The 23007-nt window shown below is 40.0% G+C and overlaps 1 protein-coding gene across 1 annotated transcript; it reads right to left on the bottom strand.

The window, feature by feature from the left end:
* Positions 1-8096: 8096 nt before the first annotated feature.
* Positions 8097-9303, bottom strand: LOC132113275 (lipocalin-like). Its single transcript, XM_059521088.1, has 6 exons — positions 9145-9303; positions 8870-9012; positions 8691-8770; positions 8491-8604; positions 8276-8377; positions 8097-8201 (listed from the first exon to the last, which is right to left on the bottom strand). Exons 1-6 carry the CDS (start codon positions 9238-9240, stop codon positions 8182-8184), a joined length of 555 nt encoding a protein of 184 aa, XP_059377071.1. The 5' UTR covers positions 9241-9303; the 3' UTR covers positions 8097-8181.
* Positions 9304-23007: the final 13704 nt, after the last annotated feature.

Consider the following 23007-nt stretch of genomic DNA (forward strand, 5'->3'; position numbering starts at 1 on the left):
GAACAAATAAATAAATAAATGTTAACTTAAAATTGTGTTAAGCAATTTTGTGTTTAACATATTTAGTTATAATTAACACTAAATTTGGCAGCCCCATTACTTTTACTGTAGATTGTAATACAAGTGTATTATATTGTGTGTATTATAAACACATATAACAGGAAACTAGAAAACTTGTTGCATGGGCTGAAAGATATTATAGACATCATTTGGCTGTAGTAATCTTGCCCAAAACTGACAATTCACAATCTTTTCATTCCAGTTATAAGGCTTGTGTCATTTTGACCCTTGGTTAAATTTTCTAAATGAAATTGAACAATTGTGATAATGGACAATGTGGTAAAATAACCATAATTAGAGATCATGCCACTGTGGAAACAACTGGTGAAAGAATTATGATCATCTACGGCATCTATTGCCCTCGCACATCTGTTGCCATAAATCTGCTATTCAAATTTAATTTGCGATGCATGTGATCTGAAAAATGAATTGGAGCATCTTTTGCTATTTACCAAATGCCATCTGTACAGTTCAAAATTGCCAGCCTTTAGATGTGTCAATTTTCCCTCAGAGACGAGGCAAATCACTTTTCTATCATTCCTCTAGAAAGGAACATTTTTGCTTGGAATTACATCCAAAAGGAAATATCAGCTCATTTCAAAGCCCGTCACTTATGAATCCCTTCTGAATTGGTTTCCTTGTGCGTATCTGCATCTCTGCTCATGCATTCATTTTTATGTGACCTATTCCTCTAACTATAAAACTGGGTGATTGTTTTAATCCTCCTGTTGTAGAGGGCAATTTTACTGTGAGCTAATAAAATACAAATTCCATCTGCAGAAACCCTGACAGATTCCCCTTTAGGACAAATGTGCTCAGCATGCTGTAAAAATCCATGATAATTATCTTGCAATATTAGCTTTAGCACTGGAGGACACTCTGGGAAGCTCGTACTGTGTGCTGTTCTAATTTCAGCCATGCTTCTATGTAGTCTTCAGGGAGCAAATACATATGGCGAATGGAATGAATACGCATGAAGCAGCAAACAAAGTGGAGCAACTTTAGCTGCTGACGAGCTCAGACAAATTTTAACCAAAAACACTTTATTATAACCATTTCCTCCCAGCAAACCTCCTGTGAATTATTGGACCTACCAATATAATCTTCACTTATTATTATTATTTTTTTTACTGCTAAATGAAAGGAAGATGCATGGATTTGCAAAGATTGAAAAAACACAAGGAATTGACAGGAAGCTAAAGTGAACTTAAGAAGCTGAGGGGATATACTGTAAGGAAGCTGTGATGTAAGAAAGATGAGAGAATGAAAGAAGGTTAAAAGCACATAGGGAACTAATGGAGCTTTAAAAAGGTGAGGAAAGATAAGGCAGCTGAAGGGACATTGAGGATCTAAGAGACATAAGGAAGCTGAGGGGACATGAGGAACTTGAGTGGGTATAATGAAGAGGAAAGGACATAAGGAAGCCAAGAGGACTTTTGGGGACTCAGTTAAAAAGGACATAAAGAGGCTGAAGAGACTTTAAGGAAGCTCAGGGAATGTAAGGAAGCAGAGAGGACATAAGAAAGATACTTTAGGAAGCTGAGGGAATGTAACGATTCTAAAGGGACGTTAGGAAGCTAGGGGGACATAATGAAAACTGAAAATAACTAGAAAGCTGAGGAGACTTGAAGAATTCGAGTGGATGTAATGAAGCTGAAAGGACATAATGAAGCTGAGGGGACATGAGGAACTTGAGTGGATGCGATGAAAAGGAAAAGACATTAGGAAGCTAAAAGGACATTAAGAAGCTACAGAAAGGAAGCTGAGTGGATATAAGGAAGCTGTGAGAACATGAGAAAGGAGAGGGGATATATGGAAGCTGAGATGCAAAGACGATGAGCTGAGAAAAAGCTGAGAAAGGATTGGGAAGCTGAAGGTACATCTAAGAGACATTAGGAGGTTTAGGGGAGGTTATGAAGCTGAAACGACATAAGGAAAGCTGGGGGGACATAAGGAAATTGAAAGGACACAAAGAATCTGAGGGAGCAAAAGGAAACTGAGAGAAAATAAGAAAGCTGAATGGTTGTTATCAAGCTTAAAGGACATTATGGGAAATTAAAAAGATGCAAAAGATAAGTTAAAAAGGCAATTAACTACTCAAAACTGAGGAGATGTAAGGGCATTAAACCAATAGAACACCTTAACATTGGAGTAAAATGTTAAATTGTAAACAGTGTTCTGTTAGCCACTCAGAACCTTAGTATCAAAACAGGATTCACATGAATGAACAACCCTCACATTTGCTTCAGGAAATGCATAGTAAAACTCTAGTTTATGAATCTTGTTTGAGGAATAGTGATCTTTATTTGATACGTCTTTCCTGTGTAGAATGTATACAAGTACAGGGGGATTTTACTACTCTAATGTATCAAAGACCTAAGCAGAACAGGCATATGAAAGAACATAGGCTACACTTAACCTCACACAGAGCAGGAGAGACATAGAGAGCCTTCAGGAACAATAGAGCGTTACCTCTCGCCTATAATTGCATTCCTCTTCTAAGGTCACCTGAGGCTATCAGTTGCTGGGTGGAATGTGCATTATAGGAAAAACCTTTTACACTATTTATGTGGGTCTCTAGCAATACAAATAGATAGAAACATTTTTCAGCTGTGAGAAATCATGCACACTAGGAAGCACACTATTTCCCTGAACTCTACTCTAGATGTAGAAGGCAGGTGGTGGAAAATCCAGCTTCTTCAGTTGCATGTGACTATAATGGCACAATGGAAAACATGCAATTTGCCTCAGGTCCCATGTGAACCCTGAACCTCTGCTGCGGGAATAACCAGACTGGTGCTATTCTTGTGAAAAGTGAAGTCAGAGAATGTCAGGAACTCATTTCAGTCTTCAGCTTCCTATTTTGAGCAGAAGAGTGATGTCCTAGAGCTTGGTTGACGGGGTGGTATGAGGGCAAACATGGAACAAATAATAAAAAAAAAAAAATATTAAGTTGCAAGTACTTGGCAGGAGTGATGAAAGTTGTGGATCTGAAAAGCCGTTAATGGAAGTGAAGTGAAAATCTGCTGGTCAAGTTCTAGATAATTCACACTCTGAAATGTAACTGGACATGTGCTCTTCTCAGCTCCAATATAGTGGAATGTGACAGTGCAGCACCTTCAGCTGAAATAGATTTTCTTTGAGCACCTCTAATATTGCCATCAGTCCTGAAGAGGGCAGAAGAGGCTTCATTTGAAGGCGTACACTTCAGTCTGAATGCGGTCTGATCTCTGAGAGAGACCAGATCATCAGTTTCTAGCAATTTATATTCTCAGTGGTGGCATTCAGAAAATGGCCTGAACTTCAAAACGAAGTTTAGGAACACTCTGTAAAAAAACCTCTCACAGCAAGAAGTTCCCTGGTTGTCCTGGTTTAGTCATGAGACCGGTCTGTGTGGAGTTTTGCATTGTCTAAACACTTCTAATTTGAGCCATGGAACACTGATTAATGCATAGATATAGGTTAAGCCCTTGTGCTTGTATCAGTGATGTGGGTTCAATTCTGGCATGCATCAAATCCTGTTCTCAAATGCAGATAAATGCAAATAATTATAAATATATGCAGATGACTATTATGAAAAAAAAAGAAAAAGTTTGCACTCATATAAAGACTAGATTCATGTTAGTATGGAACAGACATGTAAAAACAATGGGAGCAATTTTTAGATCATTAAATTGTGCTTGTATTTTTCTGCAAGATTGCTTTTATGCTCTAATACAGCCTTTACAAGTGAAACATTTTATGCTACATATGACAAACATGCCATTTGCATGTCTGAAAGCTATTGTCCTGTCTGGACAATTCACCATGCCAGTAATGCTCTGACAATAGCCTAAAAAGCATTCCCAGCAGGCAGCAATAATGAGCCGGAATAGGACTGTATGTCAAAATGACATGGGACATAAAAGTGCTCCAACCATTTATGTTTAGTTCTGAACAGAGTAATCAAGCACAAGCCCATTTTGAATAGAGGCTTGTGCAATATAAAACAAAAGCTGTCTTATCTTTATGATGGAGGGTCAGTTATGCTGGTACATACAGCCTATGATTTTTCCATCTGAAGACATATACTTTTTTTTTCTGTTTAGTTATAAGGGACTAATAGAAAATATGTTATTTGTGATATGTTTCCATAGGCTCCTGCATCCCTTCAATCCTACACAGGACAAGCAGTTTGGAGAATGGATGGATGGATATGTTTCCTTAATAAAAATTCTGTCATTACTTACTTGTCCATGTTTGTCCATGCTTTCATTTTATCTGTTAAACACAAGTGTTTTTTTCTTCACCAAAATAGCACCAACGTATAGAATGGATCAATCAATCATTTAAAATGTTCACTGTATATTTTATATATACCTGTATAAATAAATAAATATATATATATATATATATATATATATATATATATATATATATATATATATATATATATATATATATACTTTTTAATATAAAATGCATACAGTTTTACAACTTAAATTTGGTTTTTAGGTGTTCCGCGAATGTTTAAAAATGTATCTCAGAGATATCATGAAGGTTGTGCCTTTTATCTACCATTATATATTTTTAACAAAATCCATAATGTTTTGACAACATTATGGAAGTTCATGTTGTAAAAACCAGTCCTAGCACATAAAAATAAAAATCCTCTGCAACCAAACAAGACTTTGAAATATACCTTGATTGTTATCTGCGGCGGTGTTCACTTCATTCTCATAACCTTCTCCCAATCCTTGAAGGACATTTCTTGGAATGCGAAGTTGCAGAAACATACATTCTCTCTTTAGCTCCATATATGGCAGATAAATATTGGCTAGGTAATACTGTGTACTTAGCCAATTTTATATTTATCATATATTTATTTATACCAGTCCAAAATTGTCATCTGAAATTTTCTCATGTTGAAAAATAAATACGACTTTATGCTTTGTCTGTGTTTTTGTATCCATAGCAAGCATCATTTGATATGCAAGGATGACGAATACGAAGAAAAAAATATATACAAAAATTTGGACTTAGTGTGCAATAACTAGACTATAAATTAGACTAGCTATTGCCAATGGATACACAAACACTGCTGTAAGCGTGTAGGTTATGCTGCTGCTGCTACCTGAATAGACACACATTTATCCCATAGCTGACTGAGACAGGTGGAGCTGGGGAGGTGGAGGGTCTGGCTGGAGAATCAGCAGAGGCCTGTCAGTTTATTATTTATTATGATTGCTAGCAAATGCATGTAAAATAACCAGTCGGTCTGCACCATCTACAGTTTCATGAGAGCTTCATGACATTTCAATCAAATCTCTGAACAGTTTTGACATGTTAAGTATGGACTTGCTACTGTCAATTCAATAAAATACAATACAATAAAATACAAAACAAAAGATACTGGTTGCTTGACTATATATATATATATATATATATACACACATAAAACTATTGTCTTGATTTATATGTACATGGGTTACTGTGGCTCAGGGTTATTAGGATCCCATCCCCTTTAACCTTTGACCAAATCCAGCTATCTGAGCCTGTGGTGAAATTGCTCAAACTTACCTGTTAATAAAGCACACTGTGTGCCTATAAGGAAAATATCAAGTTGCAAGCTGATAGAGATAGGAGAAAATAATCAATTTTACTTACTTATTTATTTATTTTATTTAACACAGTGTTCCGAGAGGCCAGTCAAAATGAGTAGTCATGTTGACTCAATGTGAACAACCAACAACAAGGTAATGTGTAAACTGCACATTCTGTCTCAGCTGCATCAGCCTCCAGAAAGAATTCGTAGCATATCTTAAATACTAAAGTGCAAATACATACAGATTTGTGCTGTGCGAATCTAGTTGCTTTCTCCAATAGCTTGAGTACGATTTTGCAAGTAATGCTTGCAATAAAAGGCTGTGCAATAAATCGGAAGACAGTCTTATCTTTATGATGCAGGGTCAGTTACAATGCTTGGCTGTATCCTGACAGCTACTGCTGCTGTTGTTATTAACTCAAAATGCATATTTTTATGCTAGCTCTGCTTACATGCTTGAATGAATCATTGCACCATACACACAACTCGCTAAAAATCTAATATGATTTAAATCTTATGATTGCTTAATTTAGGAATAAATAAATGCAGATTATGCAACTAGTGATGGGCACTTTTGAAACAATGCTTCATATAGCTTTGGAACATTTACAAATCTGAAGAAATTGTTCAGAGCTTGTATCAAACCCACCAAAACATGTGATTTTAGTAGACAGGGCTTTGTTAAATCATGCTGTTGTGAACTTTTTTTTTTTGATGCTTTTTTTTTTCCAACATTTTTTTTTCATCAGTACACATGTGATTTGGAAAAATGAAAGACTGAAAGAATGTTTACTTATCTTAAGATGATACATTTTAGAGGAACTCCAAAAGCACTGAACCAGACTATTTAAATGTTGAGTAAGCCAAAATTATGTTCTGTTAGATTTATACAATGCTAACACCAACATAGTACTAACCTTGAACAGTGGGGGAAGAGAGATTTTCAATTTTGTAATTTTCTGAAACATTTGAGTGGATACACTCCTTCCCCTCACAAACGGTCTATAAACCTCTTCCCAATTATCCTTTACACTGAGGCACCATCATATCTCTCACATTTTCCTTGAGAAGTGAATATGATGTCTCTTTACATGGCATCCATCTTTTGATTAATTTCCTCCCAGCCAGTCTGAATGCACCAGTGTAGATATCAGCGCTATCACATTCACACTCATCACAAGAATCTATTACATTAAAAACCTTCATTCCCTCCTAAATCCTTTTTTTTTTAGTTTAACTGCACAAATCCTGACCACAAACAGATGATACCGAATAAAACATTGTCTGAGGGCACAGTGGGCTTATTATATTATAGATCATTCTATCTTCACTAATGTGGGTGAGGGAGGGTTAAACTTACCTGAAAATGTGCCAAATGGCCATTTATCATTACAAAACCTTTATTCTATTTGCAGACAAGGGCATCTCAAAGACAGTAACACACATAACACACTTTCAGCAGGGTTTTCTTTCAGGGTTTCTGTGCAGAAACGGACAGTATTTTAACTCTGTGTACTTTATCAGTGTTTTCTTTCCGAAGCAAGATTCCAAAGCATAATATTTTACTTTTTATTGCACTACATTTTATATTATTTATATGACATTTGATATATTATTAAAAATAATTAAAAGTTTTACTTGAGTACAAGAAAGTACTGTATTTTAAATGTTCTTACGTATTAAAGGTAAACGAAAAAATATAAAATTTCATAAAATGTATGAAATCTAGTGCATTAAAAAGTAATTATGCTTTGGAATGTAGTGAAGTAAAAGTTTTCCAAAGAAAAACACTGATAAAGTACAGATACTTTTTTAATTTACACCTCTGTTTCTGTGCATATTTCAGAAAACATTAGCAGTGCTCAAAAGAAATGTAATCATCCTTATACCAAGCCATTAAAGATGCTAAATTTTGAAAGGATTTTTTTTACATTGCAAACATTATTTGCCATGATGATGCAATGTTTTATTGATGGAAAAGTGCCATATATTTTCTGTGTGCATTGAGTGATTTAGATTAAACTTCAGCTGTAAGATTAAACTTGCTTATACTTGAGCTGATGTTTTGTCATGGGGATTGTTTACATGTGTGTCACTTACAGTAGATTTGGAAATACTCATTTTGTGTGCAAAACGTTCTATTATTAACTGTAAATATAGCATTTTAGTGTAACATATCAACACTGTGTCATTTGTAAACTGAAAACTAAAAAAAAAAAAAGGTCATTAAAAAAATAATTACAGCTGTATTAACCTTGTTACATAACGGACACAAAATTCAGACAAAAAACCCCACACTTTGCATTCTCCTCTCGTATGGTGCTGCTTGAGATTTCATATGGAGAAGCAGTATATGATATTAATTTATTATCACATGCACATAATGTAAATGTATTTAAAACACTAAGAGTTTCCTTCCATACAAAGTAAAAGAGATCACAAACAAGCAAATAGGTCAACAATTCATGTCTTTATTTTCAGTTTAAAGGATCGGACCAGTTGAAGTTGTTTTAGATTTTCTTTGATTAAGGAGATACTTAAGCATCTGTGCATTCTCCTGTAAAACAGTAGTTAGAAGTTAGTGAAAAATTCAGTTATTTTATCAGTGACCATTATGATCGATAAATATACCGTTCATTGGCAATATGGCGATGTTTTCCTCAAGGATGCCGGTTTCACGGGAGAACTCCTTAAACCTCACTTTCAAGTCCTCAGCTACTTTTCTGGTACGAGCTGTGACCGTGACACATTCACACACATCTGTTCAGCATTGTTTCATAAAACAATTTTAGCTATAATGTGTACTGTAGACAATTTTAGCTATAATGTGTACTGTAGACTCTCACTGTGGAGTTTGTTGAGAAACTCAGATTCCTTTCCCCTGGTCTTGATGGTGTGAACAATAGCATACTCATCAAATTTGGCATCAACCACACGCATATCATTGGAATTTGCCCAAACTGATAGAATCAGACACATTGAGGATAAAGAAACAGAAGTATGGATGGTAAAAAAGCAATCTGAGCACAAAAACCAAAAGACTTACGCTCATTGTTGAAGACAAAGCGTCCAGGAATCTCTGTTTTCTTGGCAAGATTATGCATCCTGAAGCAGGAACCATCACTCCTAAGAAACAATTTAAGCAATTAAAACTATTTTTTTTTGTAATAATGAGAACATTCATCAAGACTCTTCTTTTCTAACACTACAACAAAGCTAGCTTACTTTAAATGACTGTAACTGAGGTCAAGGTCTCCGTCTTCAGTAGGCACCATTACGGCAGTTGCCATCTTCATGTCAGCCTTGAGATCTGTGACAAACCTTTTTGCATTTGTAGCAAAGCCACTAAGATACCACTTTCCTCTCATCTTGAAAATATAAACAGAACATGTCTATTTTAGCCAAACTTATCATGATGAATTTCACAAAACTCCCTGACAATATCGAGATAATTTATATTATTTTACAGTACATTATAATTGTATTTTTTAATTTTTCACCTTTTCCAGGTCGAAGTCAGGCATGGGCATGACTTGAGCAGAGATGAACACCGCACAGAGCAGAATGCACCACGTTTTCAATACAGCAGTTGACATGGCTGTAGATGTGTAAGGTTGTCTTTCTGTATGCAGCTCAGAAAGCAAAATTTAGTGATGATTAGCAAAACCCTGTTTTATAGTGTAAAGTGACCCCACAGACCAAACTTGAATCCCTCCCAGCACCATGTAAAGTTACACAACACACAACACAGACGTGGATTTTTCCAGTAGTTTGAGGAAGTTCAAGGGCAGTGTTAAATGCTTTGCTTTGACCCCAAGATTGATGTCTCAATTAGTCCTTTGAATGTATGCAAACATGACTATTGAAGATGATGTCTGAATTAAGCATCATTTCCATAAGACAGTGCTGTGGCATAAATAAAACAGTTTGTAATAAAATGGCAAAATGTGAAAATCACCACTTTCAAAGCTTATTACCAAGGAAGTAACCAGATCAAAATGAGAGGGATACATCACTTTCTATATTTATGTTAGTAATAGTCCTACTTAAGTTACTACAGTGAAAATGCTGTTAAAAGCTACTATGTCTATTGTTCATGATCAAACTAAGAAATGTAATTTTTTAAAACACACAAAATCCTGAAATTACAAAATAACCACAACATTTTATTTTTAAACTATAAAATATTGTACTATAACTATAAAATATTTTTTGCTAATGCTAATGCTGATCAAAATAATGCTTTCTAGTTATGCTCACAATTACGGGGCAAGATGACGATGAGATGATGGTGAGTCAGGTTTGTTGGGAGACAACAAACAGAGATTATATAAAAGTTCTTCTTTGCATTTCAAATTTCAGTTAAGGTTGTGCACGTTATAACAAGATGGGTTAGAATTGGCTCACTGCAACTTGTCAGTGAGGGTGGTGACAATTTGCCAGGGGTTAACAGACTTTTGGCAGTATTTGTTGGTTTGTTGATTTGCTTGATTCCAGGGACGTTTCCAGCCAATTTAATTCCCTAGGCGAAATCCGCCCCCCCCCCCCCCACCAACCCCTTCCGTACCACTCCCACTCCTAAACAAGATAATTTAACATTACATACAAAATAACATAGAACTGATTATGTAAACACTCAAATCTTAAATAGCAACACTGCTACTTTTCCAAATTATTTTTGTAGAGTACACTGTATATGTTCAGTCCAGTGAAAATGTCCAACTTGTGTTTTTTTTTCATCATATGGTGGCTGTGTAGGCTACAGTATGTACAGGAAACATAAATGATTGTAAGGGTGACTATGATACTTTACTGTTGAAAATGCTGTGATATTTTAGACTCTAAGTTTATAATGGAAAAAAAATAAAAAATAAAAAATAACCAAGACCCCAGACCACCCATTTGGCAAACAAACAAGCAAACAAAAATATATTTTCATATATATATATATATATATATATATATATATATATATATATATATATATATATATATATTTATATTAAGACATGCTAAAATATTTTTCAAAACATGTATTTTTCTAACATAAATATATTTTCTACCAATATGTTTTTAGTACTTTGTTGTATGTATTTCTTAAAAATATATTTTAAAAGTATGAATATATTTTATAGCATTAAACACACGCACAAACACACACACACACACACACACACACACTTGCATTTGTGGTTTACGGGGTCTCTATAGGCATAATGGTTTTTATATTATACAAAGTGTATTTTTTATTTGGTGAAATAACAGTGCACAGGCAAACAATGACACCTCAGGGCACAAGCATTGAAAGTGCAGTACTTGGATTGCAACTCTCTTGGTTCTTGTGTGTACATTAGTTAGACAGACAGAGGGCATCTGTGTGTGTGAGTGACAGGAAGTGAGTTGAGTGGCAGTAGTGTGATAGGAACTGACAATAATTTGATTCCAGCTGTCTGAGGCATCATGACCTGGAGTCATGCTGATCAGATTAGGAAAAGGACACCAGCAAACTTCTGAAAATCTATGACTTCATCTCTCTGTGGGAAGGGCATCTATTTAGTCATTGCGGTTGGGTATAGAAACAGAAGATATCCTCTCTCCCCACTTTCTCTCTACTCCAACCCAGGCTCTTCTGAAATGCATGACACTGGCTACATTTTTGCAAAGCTGCTAAAACATACCTATACATTTCACTGCAGTTTCCAGTGGAAAAGAACACTAAAGGCAGTTAAACAACAACAACTTTTGTTCAGGAATTATGAATTCATAATTCCTTAAGCATCTTGATGGCAGATCTTCCTATGAACCGTAGACAGCCAACTTTAACTGAGCAAACCTTTGCTTTCCAGCCACGTTATTCTACGCTGGCTGCCAGCTCAGCATACTTAAGGTTCTTTTGTTCGTAGGCCTCCTCAGCAGCATCCTCCCAGGGCCCAGTGAGCCCTGCTATGTACACAGTGCAAATTGTGGAGGACCAAAAGTGTACTAGTGTCTGAGGTTTTCACTTTGGCCTCCCTGGCCCATTTTGACCACAAAATAAATAAATAAATAAAAATAATCAGAACTGAGAACAACATGACATGACAATAATCAATGAGAACAAGACACATGAACAAGACAACTAATCAGAACATGACACTTACAATTGGCAAATTAACATGAGGATCAAGAGAAGCACATGACAAGCAGGACTAAACTAAAAATAAAAGACAAGAACACAAACAAAACCCAAACCAACGTGACAGAGGAAACACAATGGCTATATTTAAATTAAACAAGACCACTGTTGGGAACATTACTTTAAAAAAGTAATTAGTTATAGTTACTCACTACTTGTTCCAAAAAGTAACTGAGTTAGTAACTGAATTACTCTATAATAAAAGTAACTCGTTACCAGGGAAAGTAACTATTTGCATTACTGTAAAAAAAAAAAAAAAAGTTGCTAAATGTCAAAGAATTTTTTTTTTTTAGCAGTTTTCACAAGTCAGTTGAAATAAGTAGAACAGACAGGTGTTCGTACATAACTTTCGAGATGTATTGCACGTCAACAGACAGCAAGAGTTTTATCCTGCACTCTTTGTAAGAAAAGTGTTTTTGGCCACTAGCTTTGTAGATGCGTGTGTCACACATTACATGTACACATTACATGCACGTTCTTGCCTTTGACTACAATGAATTTGAAGTAGTGCTTATATCTCCACCTTGAAAATGCCAACGTTTCATCGGATTGCTCCTGACTCGCCATTTCTGCTGCTGCTGCGAATCTCTGTGTAGCTGTTGCGTGTGTGTGACTGTGTGTGTGTTTGGCGCCGCTGGCGCGTGTGTGTAAAAACACTGGCTCTGATTGGCTACCATGAAACACATGACTCTGCCTTAGCCAATCATAATCGCTTATCTCGTTATTAACCCACCTGCTCACTCTCTGTGTGAGCCAGGGGTGCGTTCGGATTGCATATTAAATCAATGCATAGTAACGCACCACATTTAACGTTCATTAACGTTAACGGCGTTGTAACGACGGGAAAAGTAATTAGTTTGATTACCCCGTTACTGAAAAAATAACGTCGTTACCTAGCGCCGTTCTTTTAAACGCCGTTATTCCAAACACTGAACAAGACACACCTAGATACAAGCAAAGAGAAGCAAGAAGAAATACAGGAAACAGGAACCAGGCAAATGTATGTAACCCTTGTTCCCTGAAGAAGGGAATGGAGACGTTACGTCAGAAAGAGACTGACGAATGGGATCTCTCCCGAGAGCCCAATCACCTTCGAGTGGTTACAAAACAAGCCAATGGTATGTCGAGTACCTTGGTCTGCGGAATTTGCATTGCGAAGTCTTTGCTGAGGAGCCGAGCCAGTAACCCGGCCGTTCAGCGGAACAGCGATGTGGCAAGTGGACGTAACGTCTCCGTTCCCTCCTTCAGGGAACGAGGGTTACATACATAACTGAGATGTTCCCTTTCAGTCGGTCACGTTCTACGTTACGTCAGAAAGAGACTGACGAATGGGGTCTCTTACAAAACGCCACATGGCTGTCTTCCAGTGACCCGTGTGAGGGATAGCACCCTGTCCTGAGGCCAGCACGAGTGACGGCCTATAGCTAACACAGAATACACTAGGTAGCATATTCCAGCTGGACGTATGCTAGCAGGCTGCCTACTCATAGGAGGACTTACAAAGGTAGGTATTTACCAAGATGGTGATACACATGAACTCGGAGGTACCCAGCCCGCAGGGTGGAAGTTTCAATGACAGAGCTGGCAAGGGGCTTGCCAAGGGAAAGACACATGCTACGAAAAGACTTACTGTGGACATACATACGTGGGATTGCCCAGAAAGGGGAATCATAGCACATGGAGGCACCTAGTCCCACACAGGGCTGACCAAAGGGCATGTATGCAAGTGCTGGACATCAACAGTGCTGGAGGGACCCAGGGTTCTGAACTGATGAACTCACCTGAGGGGAATAGTGCATACATCCAGTCCATGGAGTGGAATGGCGCAGCAAGCGGATTGACACCGAGCAGGTCCTCTACACGGAGATTATAAAATCTTGTGAATCTCGCAAATGTGTTAGGTGTCGCCCAGCCCACAGCTCTACAGATGTCTGTTAGCGAGGCACCATGCGCCAGTGCCCAAGAGGAAGCTACACTCCTAGTTCAGTGAGCTCTCACCCCTAGGGGGCATGGCAGGTCTTGAGCCTGATAAGCCAGGACTATAGCATCCACTATCCAGTGGGATAACCTCTGCTTGGAGACAACCTTTCCCTTCTGCTGGCCTCCGTAACAGACAAAGAGCTGGTCTGAAGTCCTAAGGCACTGAGTTCTGTCTACGTAGGTGCGGAGCGAACGTACCGGACAGAGCAGTGCCAGGGCTGGGTCTGCCTTCTCCAGGGGCAGCGCTTGCAAGCTCACCACCTGATCCCTAAAAGGAGTGGTGGGAACTTTGGTCACGTACCCAGGCCGGGACCTCAAGATAACGTGACAGTCGGCTGGCCCGAATTCCAAGCACGCTTCGTCAACCGAAAATGCTTGCAGGTCCCCGACCCTCTTCACCAAAGCCAAAGCCGTCAGTAGCGCAGTTTTCAAAGATAGAAACATTAGCTCTACTGAGAGCAAGGGTTCGAAGGGAGCCCTCTGCAGTGGCAATAGAACCACTGCTAGGTCCCAAGAGGGAACTTGCTGAGGGCGAGGCGGATTGAGCCTCCTTGCTCCTCTCAGGAACCTGATGATCAGATCGTGCTTCCCAAGAGACTTACCTTCAACAGGGTCATGGTGAGCCAAGATGGCGGCCACATAGACCTTGAGGGTGGAAGGAGACAGCCTTCGTTCCAACCCTTCCTGAAGAAAGGAATGCACTGACCCAATCGGGCATTTCCAGGGGTCCTCACGCTGTGAAGAACTCCAAGTGACGAAGAGGTTCCACTTCAAAGCATAGGTGTGTCTGGTGGACACGGCTCTAGTTGAAGTGATGGTAGCTACCACCTGAGGTGGCAAGGTACTTAAACCTTCCGTGAACCTTCCAGAACCCACATATGTAGGTTTCCAAAGTTCGGGACGTGTGTGCCAGAGGGTGCCCCGCCTCTGAGAAAAAAGGTCTTTCCTCAGAGGAATTGGCCAGGGAGGAGCTGTCGCGAGGAGTACAAGTTTGGGGAACCAGGTCCGGCTAGGCCAAAAATGCACAACCATGAGGACCTGCTCCTCGTCCTCCCTGATCTTGCACAACGTATGTGCAAGAAGGCCCACTGGGGGAAACGCATACTTGCGCAGGCCCAGCAGCTAGCTGTGTGCCAAAGCATCCGTGCCAAGGGTGCCCTCGTGTCAGGGAGTAAAACAACTGGCAGTGTGAATTTTTTGGAGAGGCAAACAGGCCTACCTGAGCATCTCCGAAGCGTTCCCAAATCAGCTGAACCGACTGGGGGTGGAGTCTCCATTCCCCGGGGTGAGACTGCTGCCATGAGAGCTCGTTGACAGCACGATTGAGCCTAACTGGGATGTGAATGGCACAAAGCGACCTCAGATGCTTCTGACTCCACAAGAGGAGAGGGAGAGCAAGTTGCAACATGCGGCAGGAGCGTAGACCGCCCTGACGGTTGAGGTAAGCTACGTAGTGTTGTCCGAACAGACCAGAACGTGCTTGTCCTTCAGCAGGGCCCTGAAGCGGTGCAGAGCAAGCTTTACTGCAAGCAACTCGAGGCAATTGACATGCCACTGAAGTCAGGGTCCCATCCAGCATGCCCATTGCACATGGCACCCCAGCCCGTGGCAGAGGCATCTGTTGACACTACAACACATCTGGACACAGGTTCTAGGGGAACGCCAGGCCGTAGAAATGAGGGGTCCAACCACGGGGTGAAGGTTCGGAGGCAGGCTGGAGTGACTGTCACTCAGAGTGTGCCCAGTTGCCATGCCCGTTCCAGGATTGGCCGTAACCCACCTGTTTTCTTGGGTACTATGAAGTAGGGGCTGTAAAAGCCGGACTTCATGTCGGCTGGAGGGACCGGCTCTATTGCGCCCTTTGTCAGCAGGGTCGCGACCTCTGCGCGCATGACAAAGATGCTCCATCTTTGTCCACCATCGTCGCGCGAACACCCCGAAACCTGGGGGACGCCGGGCAAACTGAATCGCGTAGCCAAGCCTGATCATCTGGATGAGCCAGCGGGACGGCCTGGGAAGCTCTAGCCAGGCTCCCAGGAACCGATCCAGCGGGGTCAAGGGAATACAGGCATACCCACAGTGGGGCAGCGAGGTGGAGCAGACAGCCCCGGCATGGGTGGCATAGCGTCCCTTAGCGGGGGCGGAGGGTAGGCACTCGTCTGACTCCAAGTAGCAAAGAGGGCATGAGAAGGCGAAGCATTCTCGAGCCGGCTTTGCATGGAAAATGGCTAGGGGAGAGGGGAACAAGAGGGGCAAGGAAGCACATCGCCAACTGTCGTTCGTGGCCTCTTGGGACCCGGAGGTAGAGGAAACAGCTCTTTTAGTAAAGGTTTGGGTACCACTGGCCGCAGGGCATAGAAAGAAAATGATAACAAAGGATTCTCCCCCAGCCCTCCTCCGGGGGAAAGAGTGGACCTGCTACCATCTCCTGATGAGCTGACGTCTCCAACTCTGGGTCTCCCGTCTCATGTACGCCGCTTGGCCTGACGTTTGGCAGGCTTAGGGGTAGCACCGCCCTTCTGCGGCCATCTCCTCGCTGCGGCTGGGGTAAAGGTTGCTGCTGTGGCCGAGCGGGAGTGTAGGAGGCCGCAGGGGGGCACCCTCGGCAGCGGCAGAGTGGAGGCAGCAGTGGGCCGCCGGGGCAGGATGTGTCTGATGGCCTCAGACTGCTTCTGGGCGGCAGAGAACTGCTGGGCAAAGCTCTCTACCTCGTTGCTGAAGAGGCCATCCTGGGAGACCGGGGAGTTGAGGAGCTGAACCCAATCAGACTCCCTCATGTCTGCCAGGTTTAACCATAGGTGGTACTCCTGGACCACCAAGGTGGACATCACCTGACCCAAGGAGCGCGCGGTTACCTTTGTTGCCCGGAGAGCGAGGTCAGTAGCAGTGCACGCCTCCTGCAAAACCCCCGGGTCAGCACTGCCCCCTGGTAGACCTGAAGGAAGGCCATGGCGGGCAGGGCAGCTTGGGACCACCACACCATGTGGAGGTGCTCTGCAGACACAGTTGCATCGCAACAGAACGCTCCAATGGGGGAATCCCAGCATACCCCTTGGCCGCTCCGCCATCGAGGTCAGTGAAGGCGGAGGAAGTACCAGAACAGTTTTGGGCAGTTAAAGGTGCCTTTCATGAACTGGTCACTTCCTGGTGCACTTCCGGAAAGAAAGGAACCAGAGGGGGGTGCTGGCAATCATCCAGCCTCGAGCGCTCGGGACAGGGTGGAGGATTCCACTCAAGCCCAATGCTCTCAGCTACCGGGGAAAGCACGGCCGTCAGCTCAGGATCAGACTCGGGCAATGCTGGCACTCCTGAGGGAGGCAACGCAGCCGAATCCTCATCTCCCGAGGACTCAAGCCCGCCTTGTTATGCGGCGATCGATATAAGGTCCTCCACCCAAGCCCCGAATGAGATGTCAGGAGCCTGAGAGGATCCTGCAAACTAATCCGAAAACTCAACTGCCTGCGGCGTTCGTGATGGGGGTGTGGCTCGAGGAGGCTGGCTCGTCGGGAAGCCCACACGGTAACCCTCAGATGACCCTGGCCACCAGTCGAAGTAGTCCTCTTACGAGAAGAGGAGCTAGAACGGGGTGTGGCAGAGGGGACTCTATATTTAAGGTAATCGAGTCTCGATCTTAACGCTGAGATGGTCATGTCCCCGCAATGAGAACATAAGCCATCCACAAACGCAGTCTCAGCGTGCTGAAAACCCAGACATGTGACACAGCGATCGTGGCCATCACGAGGAGCGATGATATATCGACCGCACCCAGAAACATACGGGCGAAATGACGCAAATTCAGCCCGTTACTTTTTTAGCTTAATAGAAAAAAGCTCTTTTAGAGGTGCTGAAGCGCTCAGGGGAACGCAGGAGCTGATGCAGGAAACCCAGATGATTCGTCTTGAAACACTCTGGTGAAAGCAGCAAGCGATGTGCTCAGCTCCGAAGCGAAAGCTTGAATGCGAGTTGCTCGCCCTGCTCCTTATATAACCGCTCTGCGGTGCGGAGCTCGAGATGCAAATTCCGCAGACCAAGGTACTCGGCGTACAATTGGCTCGTTTTGTAACCACTCTAAGGTGATTGGGCTCTCGGGCGAAATCCCATTCGTCAGTCTCTTTCTGACGTAACGTAGAACGTGACCGACTGAAAGGGAACTACAAATTAAAAGTAAAAAACAAGCCAAGAGCACAGTACAGATTTAGAATATATAATATGTAACCAGAGAGATGTATTTCCAATGGGGATTGCTCTAGTTAGTTTATCTAGATTTTTTTCTGTAGCATTAATTTCTACTTGAATATTTAAGACAACATGTTTTTCTTCTGTACAAAACAAAAGGAGATATTTTAGCCAATATTTTAAAGAAGACATTTTAAAGAACACTGGTGACAAAACAGAAAATATCAAAGTATCTTCTTTAATATTTGACAGAAGAAAAAAAAATACTATCCATAATTTGACATATGACATAATTTGTGGACACATTTTGGACATCTGTTCACTGTGAGAGTTTGCAATGCTGGCAGGATCCCTAGACAATAATACTGAGACATACTGTGAAATGTTGAAATCCATGATTCTCCCTTCTTATAACCATCCTATAAATAATATCCATTCTCAGATTTAGTAGATAAAGCTCTAGTTTGATTTGAGAGAACATGAATTCGCTTGCTTTCCTTTCATATTCCTCCAAGGACCCTTTGGGCTTTTATCGCAAAATGATTGAAAATGAAATGGGATTGTTTGCATCAATCCATTATTTTCTGAGGAAGTAAGCAATTGCTCTATGCACAGGGGGGGTTCTCATATTCAAATATGCTTTTCATATCAGGAAGTTATTAGAGATATTAGAAGATATATTGGCATCACTGGTGTGTCTGTATTCACTGTTTTTAAGGTTCCTTTGCCCTCTTTGAATTTTCCTTCTACAAGATATCTGTAATTGCTTGGTATAGAGGATAAGGTTTAGAGATGGCGCCAAGTCTGGGACAAGAGAATCTTGCCCTCTCAGCCTGCAAATCTTTGTCTCAGTCTTACCATCTTTCTGTCTCCATGTCAAAGTCCATTAATGCCGAGTCACTCTCCTCTAATCCAGCACTTGCCTGGCCAGCAGAAAGAGCTGATTACAGAATAGAGGAAAGGTTAATTGAAAGACATTGTTGTAATGGTATTGTGTCCAAGCAAAGCAACGGGAATGCTGATATCGCTCTCCCCCCGCAGTGATGCTGTAATGAATGACATTAAAAATAATTATCTAAGACACAAGCAATCCCCTTTATAAATTAATAGTTAGCTTGTCCTTTCCTCCGCAGGGCTCTGGGTTTCTTCTGTTTAGGACCATTAGAGTAATAGTCAGCAGCTCATTTACAGGAAAAATTAGAGATACAACACCCTTATCAGTTGAGTTTATGGATAAATAGAAAGGAGGTGTTATATTAGGATGTTGTTTCTGTAATATTAGTATAGCAATAAGCTAACAAATAGGCAAGAGAATAAAAAAAATACAAATTTCACTCATTTATTATATTAGTCCTTTATTAATTTATTCAAGAACACATAAAAGTTACTTCCATGTCTTCCACGGTAAACACATATTAATAAAGCCTAAACTGTCCACAAAGTGAATACTGTACTCCAAAATGTACATTTTGTGGTATTTGTAAAACTCATATGTAATCGTGGTAAGACAATATTATTTTAACTTAATGGGTAAACAACATGATATATTTAAAGAAATGTAATTTGTAATCTTTAATGACAATGGCCTTTTAATGGCATTGCCATATGAAACCAACATAAATTATATGAAAAAAGTTATGTATATATACAGTACAGACTATGAAAATTGTAGATTCACACTGAAGGCATCAAAACTATGAATTAACACATGTGGAGTTATATATGTAATTATATACATAACAAAAAAGTGTGAAAAAAATGAAAATATGTCATATTATAGGTTCTTCAAAGTAGCCACCTTTTGCTTTGATTACTGCTTTGGACACTCTTGGCATTCTCTTGATGAGCTTCAAGATGTAGTCACCTGAAATGGTCTTCCAACAGTCTTGAAGGAGTTCCCCGAGAGATGCTTAGCACTTGTTAGCCCTTTTGCCTTCAGTCTGCGGTCCAGCTCACTCCTAAACCATCTCGATTGGCTTCAGGTCCGGTGACTGTGGAGGCCAGGTCATCTGGCGCAGCACCCCATCACTCTCCTTCTTGGTCAAATAGCCCTTGATGCCTTCAGTGTGACTCTACAATTTTCATAGTCATGAAAATAAAGAAAACTCTTTGAATGAGAAGGTGTGTCCAAACTTTTGGTCTGTTCTGTATATATATATATATATATATATATATATATATATATATATATATATATATATATATATATATATACTGTATAGATATATAATTTTTATTTTTAATTGAGTTTAATTGTCTAATTGATTTCATGTAATTTATATTGGATTCATGTGGCTTAAAAACTTGATACTTTCAGAGTTTAGGGTTTGTACACATCCTTAAGTGAGCAATAGCATTTGCAACGCTATGTAATATACATATGTCATTTGGTACTTATTCTACACATTCATCAGAAATAACAATGGCATAAATTGATTTTGCTTTCGGTTGAACATTTTTTATATTTAAATGCTGAACATAATTTAACGGTAGAGACGTTTATGTTCGCCATTTCATTCTATCCACGCTATGGGATTCCAATAATGAGGGAAAAAGTATGAGACATGGGGAATAAAGGCTTAATATTGATTTAAAGAGCTAGGCAGGAGAAAGAACATGAAAACCATCTGCCTAAGATTGGCTCTGACTGTGAAATCACCCCCAGAATTCATTACCGAAATTACATTAATGAAAGAACACTGATGACTCTGGCCAGAAATGGCAGGGTTCAGGTCATGAACATGAGCCCGACATGCAGTCTTCTCATAAAGCAGATGCAGAAATCATATAAAGGAAACCAAAATGGAAAGCAGAATAGATGAGTATTAAAACCAGTGCCAGCAGGAGACAAAACAAAAAAAAAATATTCATGTCATATTTTTATATTTGTAATTCCACATGGAGATACACATGAAGATATAGTAGCTGTTGGTGTAATGGCTCCTTAATCTTAACTCTGTACAGTTTTGACTTCGGAAATGGTCCTGTAATAACTTGAATATGTGATCAGGAATGACATAGGGGAGTGAAGGTCTTTATTTCACATCTCTCCCTAGAACAGCCATCATGAATTCGATCCTCCCATTTTATAATGCAAATCTCATTATCGAGATTTAATGGCCTTGACGGGCCTCGGTGGCCATAAACTAGACCTTAAATGCAAATTGCATTTCAATTGCACCATAAATTACTACTTTAATTTAAAAGTTCATAAACCTTCACACTTGTTGAAATGGCATTCCCTCCTCATCAGACAAATGCAATTTGAGATGGTAATTTATAAACATGTTCAAAACTTGAAAAACAGACATTTATTGAAATAAAATGATTGTGAATAATTGTACCGAATCACAAATTTAAACATTTAAATGAAAACATTGCACAGATCTTCTGCATGAAGTCAATTTGATAAAAAAAGCCATTTTGCTGACTCTTTTTGAAGGTTACATTGTTAAGTCAGCAGGTGGCAGCAAGTGACTCTCTTTATGAGTGAGTCATTGAATCAGTCACTCGAACAAATTGATCAAAAATGCTGATTCATTCAGGAATGAAAGAAGTAAATGTCTTCATTTTTCACTTCATTCATTGAGTCACTTACCCAATCCCAAAATGCTGTTTCTTCCAAAATGAAAGAGGAAAGGTCTTTATGAATGAGTTAAGTTATTAATTCAAATGATTCAACATTTAACTTTAAAATTACTGATTCATTTAGGAATATGTCTTTATAAATGAGTCATTGATTCATTAAAAAAAAGAAAAAAGAAAAAAAGGTTAATCCAGGAAGGTCATGACTGTGTTGCTAGAAAGATATACAATTTTAACTATTTTCAGTGACAGAGCAGAAAAACAACAACAACATTTATTATTTGTTATTAACAAAACCTCTTCTCTTCAATGTACTGAAATCACTTAAACACATACATGACTAATGTATTATCATTTGGTTATTCTGTTAATGGTACATAAAACTGTACCATCTCGGAAAGTGTACTGTATCTCAATTTACAAAAGGGCTGAAAATTATCCATATTACAACAAATCAATCACTATAATATACGGCCCCCCTGACAGACTGAAGTTAAAGTTTCATATTCATTTGAAACCAACCTCATATATTTTAGGAAAGCCATGCCAGGTCTACACAGAGATATTGATTACAAAGGCATCAGTCAACCCTGGCCTTATGGGTGCCAGAAAGGCTTCTGCCCAGCTGCAGGCCCCCCCAGGGAGTGCTCAGGGAACGCTGTGCAACCAGATATCCTTTCCACCCCTCACAGCGTTCAGTCTCCAGCAGCTGGCCAACACCCTGGTGCCATGTAACTTAATTAAGCTGTGGATAGTAAATCAGAATGTAACCCGTGATCAAACAGGCTCAGTTTCACGTCCTGCTTTGTCCCTCCTGAATGGCCATAAATCTAGTGGTGAATTAGAGTGTGAGGATAACATAAGCAAACCCACCGGAGATGAAGCCAGGCAGTAATTCCAGTGTGCGCATCAGTGGCACTGAACCCAAACGATTTATTGTTCCTAAAAAAATACTTCTTGAGAAGGAAATAATGCTATTCCTGTTTGTTGGTTTGATGTTTCAGTGTTGCAGTCAAACATAAGGGAAGGTGAGGATCACCGTCATGTTCATCCAAAACCGTAAGACCTTCGTTCATCTTCAGAAAACAAATGAAAAGCTCTCTGACCCTCCATAGACAGCAATGCAACTGCAGTGATCCCAGTTGAGAAACGTAGCAATGACATCAATAAAATTGTCCATGTGACATCAGGGGTTCAACCATAATTTTAAAAAGCAACGAGAATACTTTTTGTGCGCAAAAAAAAATAAAAACGACATAATTTATTCAACAATTTTTCTTCCATCTTCCATCTTCCACCATTTTGGAGAGTACCCCCGAACGCAATCAATCAGCATTGTTTATGTTCAGCAAAAGTGTGCGCTTGCCGATTATTATTATTTATTTTTTTGGGGGGGGGGGTGAACTAACCCTTTAAGTCACTGAATCATTCACTTAACATATTCATT

Source organism: Carassius carassius, chromosome 32 (genome assembly GCF_963082965.1).
Source record: "Carassius carassius chromosome 32, fCarCar2.1, whole genome shotgun sequence".
Classification (NCBI taxonomy): Eukaryota; Metazoa; Chordata; class Actinopteri; order Cypriniformes; family Cyprinidae; genus Carassius; species Carassius carassius.

Excerpts from the sequence above, each read along its gene's own strand:
- LOC132113275 (XM_059521088.1), bottom strand. The coding sequence starts at position 9,240 with ATGTCAACTGCTGTATTGAAAACGTGGTGCATTCTGCTCTGTGCGGTG. Across the intron at positions 9,013-9,144 it reads CTGACTTCGACCTGGAAAAG|ATGAGAGGAAAGTGGTATCT; the intron begins GTGAAAAATTAA and ends TATATTTTCAAG. Across the intron at positions 8,605-8,690 it reads CTTTGTCTTCAACAATGAGC|TTTGGGCAAATTCCAATGAT; the intron begins GTAAGTCTTTTG and ends TGATTCTATCAG.